The sequence below is a fragment of the Chrysochloris asiatica genome, unplaced genomic scaffold (genome assembly GCF_000296735.1).
Source record: "Chrysochloris asiatica unplaced genomic scaffold, ChrAsi1.0 scaffold00060, whole genome shotgun sequence".
Lineage (NCBI taxonomy): Eukaryota > Metazoa > Chordata > Mammalia > Afrosoricida > Chrysochloridae > Chrysochloris > Chrysochloris asiatica.
This window is the reverse complement of record NW_006408578.1, coordinates 8,116,287-8,124,685: the sequence shown is the minus strand read 5'-3', so window position 1 is coordinate 8,124,685 and position 8,399 is coordinate 8,116,287. Positions and strand designations below refer to the sequence as shown.

The window sequence follows — 8,399 nt, the reverse complement described above, 5'->3', positions numbered from 1 at the left end:
AATAAATAAAAAAAACTTAAGTAGTAACATAATTTGTGGCTTTGCAACACAATGAAGAAATCTAGTGCAAAAAAAGTGAGAGAATTACTGTGTAATAATTTCTTCTCAAGATTGAGGATTATTTGACCACAGCATTCCAGGTTCTGAGGAGTGAATTACGGAGCTGCCAAAATTGATAGAAGACATAGCCTTCTTTGAATTGCAATGACAACCAAAGTGAAGTCATCTGACAAAGACCCAAACCAGAATCAATTAAAACAGTTAGGTATTGACAATTCAACAGCAAACAAAAGATCTTGGCAGCGAAAGGGTCTAAAAGTATGAAAGGGATTGCAATACATTTCCAATGAAGATTTTACATCCAAGTATAAATGGAACTCCTTTTCAAATTGACCTATCTGAGCATTTACAAAACTAACTGAATCCTTTGGCAGCACAAATGGTCACACGCAGGGCTACTCACTAAGAGGTTGTCAGTTCAAACCCACCCAGTGGCATCTCAGAAGGCCTGATCAGTCTACTTCCTCCAAAATACGTCATTGAAACCCCTATAGAGCAGTTCTAATCCCCACACAGTGTCACCTTAAGTGAGAATCTACTCAAGGACAATAATTATATGAGGTAAGAGTAACTTTATTGAATGTCTGTGATAAAGTTGTCATTTTTATAACGTCCTTAAATCACTATGAAAACCTCAAACGTACAAGGCAGTATATTTTAACCTTTGATTTTGACCTAACTGGAAAGAGGTGGTGAAAATGAGATTAAATTTCCATTTTGAAGACTCCAAGAGTGATTGTGGCCCTCTCCTTTCTTCTTTAACTCTTAGGTGACTGTGGGACCAACATTTTCAGCGACCCAGGTTTCTTGGGAAGCTCCTGTCTCAATTGCAGAGCTTTCGGACACCCGGTGGGAACCTGTATAACTCTCTGAATCTGAACAAGCTACAGCCCCCAAAGCCTACCACTAGAGTCCATCTGGGACCTATGTGTCCCATACAATTATATCAAAATTCCTATTACTGCCAAACAAGTATGTTTTCCTCCTTTGATTTCAGCATGTGTTCCATAATGGAAAACGTATGGTGGCAACATAAAATTCGAATCAGCAAAGAATTCGGTCATAGAAGGGTTAAATCGGTCTGGTTTTCTACTTCTCACGATCCACATCCTCCTGCACCCCAGGATCTGCCGCACCCCTACTGTCCGAAGTGAGATCTGAGAATGAGAACCACGCTGGAAGAAAGGGTGGGCAGGCCGCGCTGATGTGGCGGTCGCCAGCAGGGCCGCAGAAAGAGGATTTCCGAGAGCCCGAACTTGAGTCTCGCACACCCGGCCCCGACGCAGCCCTGTTTGGGTAGCTGCGAAACCTGAATCGTAAGCCTCTTTGTCTTGCTACTAAAGAAGGTAAGAGCGAGAGAAGCTCGTTCTACTGCTTCCTGCACGAGAAAGAAAATTATCTTCTACGTGTTTAACAGCCTACAACAGAGAAGCCACCACATTGAGTTGCCTAGGCAACGTCCTAGACGTCCGGGAAATGAGGGGCTTCCGCAGGGCATATCCCGCCCCGTTCCTGTCAAGCAAACCCAGTTTATAGTTTCCTAGAAAATGCCTGCCTATCCTTTTTTTTTTTTTTTTTCTTTTCAAATTGAGAACCTTATCCTCATTTGACTTTGTTTCTTCTTTTTCTCTTGGAAAATATGCGTCATCACCGAGCGCTGAAACTTTCCACGGATGCAGGCGCCTAAAAGGCAGCCACACGTCGTGACGTATAATTTGAGCGCCGACGCAGAAAAGACCATGCTCCTCACGGGGACTTCTGCCTAGTTTTGCGTGGAGTTCGCATTTTTCTACGACGCTGGACCCGGCTTCTTGAAGAGACACGTGCGCTGGTGAATGGAGCTCGTCGCTGGCTGCTACGAGCAAGTCCTTTTTGGGTTTGCTGTGCATCGGGAGCCCGAAACGAGTGGAAACGAGGTGAGCCGATGCGTGGAGGGGCCAGGGAAGGCGGGGTAAACATTTGGACACCTGATGTTCATCGTCAATGCTTATGAATTAATTGGTAAACTAAACTCAGGAGTCTTATAAAGTTCTCCTTTTGAAACATGAAATGGACATATCATAAAAGTGATAAAAAATTTGTTTACTGATGGCGCTGTAGGATAAACATGGACTGCTAACGACAAGTCGGCAGTTCAAACACACTAGGTGTTGCGCGGGAGAAAGTTGAGATTTCTGTTCCTTGGAAACCCTGTAGAGAGTCGCCGTGAGTCTGAACTGACTTGCTGGCAGTGGGTTTATTTTTATTTCATTGTAGTAAATGCTCACGGTACAGCGAAGAAATGTGCATTTCTGGGCAAATGAGTTGTAGATTATGGGTTTAAGGGTTACATCCCCGTAAGTTGACAGTCTGTTTTGATATACAGAATTCAATGAAAAAGTAATGGTCTCATTCAGTTGAGTTTTTGTTGTGGAATTTTTCAAAGTGTTAGATTTGGGTCAGGATAAACGCATAAATATAAAAAGTGACTAATTGATTTCATGCTCACTGAGCACTTACTATGGAGCTAGGCAGTGAAGGTACAAAGATGAGAAAGATGAATCCTGAAGATACCCGTACAGATCCGTGAAAGACGGTAGGGAGAGGCAAAGATAACGGTTTTACTAAATGTATGAATAAAAAATGTTCGTTGATTTGTCAGTAGTCATACATATAGGAGCCCTGGTAATTTAGTAGATTACATGTTGGCTACTAACTATACGGTCAGCAGTTCGAATACACCAGCCGTTCTGTGGGAGAAAGATAAGGCTGTCTGCTACCATAAAGATTTGCTGCCTGGGAAACTCTATACAGGGTTGCTGTGAGTCAGAACCCAATCAGTGGCAGCACAGGTAGGAGATGACAGATCTACAGATTTCTAGCCCAGTACTGGTGTGGCACTGTGGGCAGGTGTGCTAGACTGCAGAGTTGTTTGAACTGCAAGGTTGGCGGTTCAAGCTCACCAGCTGCTCCTTGGAAAACCCTATGGTGGTGGTTACGTGCCATGGAGTCGGTACCGACTCATAGCGACCCTGTATAGGGTTTCCAAAGCTTTAAATCTTTACGGGAGCAGAAAGCCTCGTCTTTCTCCCGCGGAACAGCTGGTAGTTTTGAACTGCTGACCCTAAGGTTCGCAGCCGATTCATAACCACTACACTACCAGAGCTCCTTTGGAAACCCTATACACGGTCAGAATTGACTCGACGGCACTTAACAACAAGAACTAATTTTTAGCCTTAAGTAATTCTAGGAATCATCCAATCATTTGTTGGTGTTAAAGTGCCGTCGAGTTGGTTCCGACCCATAATGACCCTGTGTAGGATTTCTGAGGAGCAGCTGGTGAGCTTGAACCGCCGACCTTGCAGTTCAAACAGATTTGCAGTCTGGCACATTAACCCACAGCCAGGACTCCTATCCAGTCATTTGTTAAATGCCTCGAGTAGATTCCTATCCATAGCTACCCTGCATAGGGTTTCCATTAAGTACTTCTTTATGTAGGAATCAGAGTGTCAGTCTTTATCCAGAAATTTACAAGTATATGACTCCACTATTTGTTTTTTATTTTGTTTTCTAGTCTATTATGGAGTCTTGGTGTGGCGCTGTGGGTTAATGCGCTAGACTGCAAAGTCAGTTTGATCCTCAAGGTTGGTAGTTCAAGCTCACCAGCGGCTCCTCAGAAACCCTATACAAGATCGCTATGGGTTGGAACCAATTCAAGAGTGCTTAACAATAACAGTCTAGTATAACTGTTTTTGGCCTTCAGCCAAAATGTGACATGCTTGAATACTCAAAAGATGCTGCTATTGATTGTAATAAAACTGCTTACTATGTTCAATCCTCACCGCAGCCCTCTGAGGCAGATACTGTTACTCCTGTTTACAGACCACAAGGAACCTGAAGTGTAGATAAGATCTGCTCAAGGCCAACAGCTAAAAAGTGGCAGAACTAAACTGGAAATTGCCAGGTGTTTCTGATTTGAAACTCTTAACCATTATCCAACATTGTCGTTATTGTTTGTCTGATCAGTTTTGACTCATACCAAGCCTCTTGTTGTTTTCACAGACACAAACTACCACATCTTTCTCACACAGAGCAGCTGGTGGATTCCAATTCCTAACCTTTCAGTTAACATCCAAGTGCTAAGCTACTGTGCCACCTTCATTATCCAATACTGCTTCTAAATTAGACAAGTACTTCTATAATGAAGTTTGCTTTCATAAAGTGTACCAAATCCACTGCCATCAATCAAGTTGATGCTGACGTAAAATGACCCTATAGAACAGAGTAGAAGTCCTTTGAGTGTGAGAGACAGTAAGTCTTGGCAGTAACAGACAGTCTCATACTTCTCTTTAGGAGCAGCTGGTGGGATTGAACTTGCCAGTCTCACAGTTAGCAGTCCAGTAGTTACTCTACAAAGCCACCAGGGCTTGTTCAATATTTGCATTAATAAATTCACCCTAAAATGTGACTATTTGAATGAGTGTGTGATATGGAAGTCTTACACGTGAGTAAGTCCATGACTGTGTCCTGGAGTCCTATACCCACTATTGCCATCTCACCTTCTGCCAGACTCTTAATTCCATTTTCAGATGAGTGTTATTTTCAATGTCTATGTTATGATGGTGTTTCTTCTCCATGGGTAGGTAGTATTCTTAGCTCTGTTTCTAGAGCACCGCAGTGTGACTGTGGCATTAATGGTAGACTTTACTCTGCAGCATAAATGGACCCCTGTGGCTGACTTCACTCACCATGCCCACACTGCCTCCTTGTCTGCGGTGGCTGCAAATAGTCGTTTTGTCGTCACCGGGAGCAAAGATGAAACAATTCACATTTACGATATGAAAAAGAAGATTGAGCATGGGGCCCTAGTGCATCATAATGGTAAGGTTGTTTTCCTGCTTAGGACACTCTGGAGGTGGTGTAGTTTATAATTTGCTTTCGCTTAAAGAATTCATTAACATGTACTGGTGGTGATGGTAGTGTGCCGGGGAGTCGGTTCCAAGTCATAGCGACCCAATACAAGGTTTAAAACATGTACTAGGGAATGTAAAAATGAAAACCCATGGTTCCTTTCTCTCAAGTTGCTCACGGTCTGCGTTGGGAGATAGATGAAAGAGGGTGCTTAACTTGGGAGGGCGTAGTTTGACGTGGGTAATCACTGAAATGTTCTTTAAAATGACCTCTGAATTGAATCTTAAAGGCAATTATCAATTGTTGGCCCAATGGAGTTTGTAAGGCCATTACAGGTGCTTGGCAGTGTGGGGGGAACAATTAGCAGCTTAGCAGCAATGGCTAACTTTATCAGGCACCCAAGGAGCCCTGGTGGCACATTGGTTAAGCAGTTGACTACGAACCGTGGAAGGTCAGAGGTTCAAATCCACTAACCACTCTGGAGGAGAAAGCTGTGGCTGCCTGGTCCCGTAAAGATGACAGCTAGTCCAGTTAACTGGGATGCCCCTATGAAACCATGACCCTAAATCTCCAAACTGAGGAAGCACTTCTCATGCTGCGTTTGGGTTCACTGAAGCAGCCTCAGCAGTTGGCTACTCTTTTCAATCATTGTAAATATATTACACAACTTTTGCCAATTCAGCTTTTCACAGGTGTATAGCTTACCGACAACAATTACAATAATTGGTTGTGCAATCTTACTCTTAGTCAATATTGATGTAGTTTTCTTACCCCTCTTCCCTCCCAACCCCAGTAACCACTGAAAAACTTTGGTCTCTGCAAGTGAAGTCATACAAAATTTGTCCTTTTGTAGAGGTTCATTTCACTCAGCATATTATCATCCACCTCCATCCATACTGTAGCATGTATCAAGACTTTTTCTCTCCTCTGGCTAAGGAGTATTACGTTGTTGTGTGGACCACATTTTGTTTATCCATTCTTCTGTTGGTGGGCATTTAGGCTATTTCCACCTGTTGGTCATTGTGATTATGCTGCAATGAATATTAGTATACAACTCTCTTTTTGAGTATTTCTTTCAAGTCTTTTGGGTATAGACCTAGGAGTGGAATTGCTGGTTCCTATGGTGATTCTATTTATAGTTTTTTGAGGAACCTCACACTGTTGGCCACAGTGTTTGTATAATTTTTCATTCTACTTTCCACACATCTTCAACATTTGTTATTGTACATCTTCCCCATTCCTGGGGGGGGGTACAGTGGTTTCTCGTTGTGGTTTTTATTGGTGTCTCACTGGTGGCTAGCAGCTTTTCTTTGGTGACATGTCTATTAATATCCACCCATTTTATGATTGGGTGATTTCTCTTTGTGGTGGTGTTAATTATTATTAGAGGTAATATGGTTTCCAAAAGTATTCTCCCAGTTGCTGGTGGTGGTTGTTATGTGCCGTGGAGTCTGTTTCAACTCATAGCGACCCTGTACAGCGTTTCTGAGACTAAATGTTTACGGGAGCAGAAAGCCTCATCTTTTCTCCCGTGGAATTGCTGGTAGTTTCGTAGCTTATCTTTTTACTCTTTTGGTGAAGTTTTTTTTTTTTTTTTCTTCTTTAAGGTTTTTATTGTGGATTGAGTGAAAGTTTACAGAGCAGATCATCAGTTTTACATTCAACAAATCATAGACCTTGTTTCATTACAATGATTATAATCCCCTCCATGTACCATCAGTTAACAGTATTTCTCTCTATTCACTTTAGCTTTTTTTTTAAAAACAAAATACAAAACCACTCAGGCATATATAATAATTTACACCTCCACAGGGCACATTCTACAAGTCTGTCTCCTGGCCACCAGCTCTTACTCCCTGTCTTCCATGAATCTAGAGTCCTTAGCTGCTACCCCCTCCATGACCACATCTCTGCCTCTGTCTCTGGCGTCACTGCTTCTCTGGATAAGGTCCTGCATTCTGCTTGTGCTTTTTGCCCTTGATGGTCCTAGGGTCCTCTGTTTCTGGCCTGTAAGATTAACCACTCCCCTGTTTTTGTTACAAAACTTCTGCCTTTACAGTTGTGACAGTCGCAGTTAGTCTTGATAAGTTATTCACTATTGAATCATACGAATCTTATCCCCATCTCTTTTCACCAGACCCATCTAGACAAGATGAAAACTATGCAGTGGGGATTCTTTGTTTCCCCCCATATTTAAACTAAACTCCCTCCTGAAGCCTTATAAGCCAGTCACTTCGTGCCTTTATCGCTCCCTTAATTTTAGGTAGCCAGTGTCTAAGTGGCCCATCCCTATCTATCTTGTACACATGATATGAAGACTCCTTCCCTCTCTGTTGGTAGAGTTACTAACTCCATGAGTGTAGGTCCAGTTCATCAAATTGTAGCAATTTACACTTATTTCCTTTATCAAAAAAAAATTTTTTTTTTTTTTTTGTAATCTTTCTCTAGTCAAGTTCTGATTATCAAGCCACCGAGGCTAGGTCAGATGGGTACTGTCTGCAAGTTTGGGTGTTCTTGTGCATCTCCCCTCACTTCATATCAGCTGGATGCTTCACCTTCAGCTCTAGCCCTCTGTGGCTATATCCTTGCGCATGGTCTCAAGTATCCCCAGGTCTCACCACACTTTGCACCAACCAGCCCTTCCTCTTCTCGCTCTAATCTCCAGGTAAACGGGAGTCTATGGACTGTGGTTGAACTCAGCCCATTTCTTCATTGCTGCCTTTCCCGCTCTTCTACTCACCAGTAGACCAATGTCTTCAGCAAGCTTACATGACTGTTTGTGTTTACCGTTTGAGGTTCAGTCTTAGAGGGGGGTTTGTCCTGAAGGGACTTGATTGCTTGCCTTGATGGCTTCCAGGCGAACAGATTGCTTATTCTTGTAGTAGCCAGCCATGCTGACTTTTTTGCTTTGGGTTTTTCCTGATGATCTTTCTTTCAAGATGTATCCTCTGTCATTCTGGCTATTCCGGGTTGGTTTGCTTGTCCTTTCTAGTGGGAATGTCCCACTTCATAAGGTTCTGGATGGAACTGAGGATTCCACCTGAGGTCCTCTACTCTACAAAGGCTTCACAAGAGGCCTATTTTACTGGGCAAGTTCTAGAATCTCTTTTATGTATTCCAGGCATTTATAGGCTGAAGACGGGCTTACAAATTTTCTCTAATTATGTTTCCCAACATTCCTTTCTATCCCACTCAAGTGTCTGTTTTACAATAGTAGGCAAGGGAAACCAATATTTATAGGACAGTCAAGCATTTTAGTATTATTTCCCCTCTTCAAACTATACCTAGATCCCTGTATCACAGAGCCCTGTTGTTCCAAGGTTGAGCATGCAACACTATCTACCTCTGTCCCACGTAGCCCATGCAAACCTATCTCAGTGTTCCCCTATCTGTCTTGTTCTTCTGCCTCCTCCCCTTTCTTGTATTGCCCTCCCCAACACCTGAACTAA

At 42.8% G+C, this 8,399-nt stretch overlaps 1 protein-coding gene across 1 annotated transcript in view; it reads left to right on the top strand.

The window, feature by feature from the left end:
* The first annotated feature begins 1,895 nt into the window (after positions 1-1,895).
* Positions 1,896-8,399, top strand: part of PAK1IP1 (PAK1 interacting protein 1) — a 21,898-nt gene continuing 15,394 nt past the window's right edge. Inside the window, exons 1-2 of the mRNA XM_006864126.1 lie at positions 1,896-1,976; positions 4,755-4,920. Of these exons, the coding sequence (XP_006864188.1) occupies positions 1,896-1,976; positions 4,755-4,920 (247 nt within the window). The remainder of the gene's footprint in view (positions 1,977-4,754; positions 4,921-8,399) is intronic.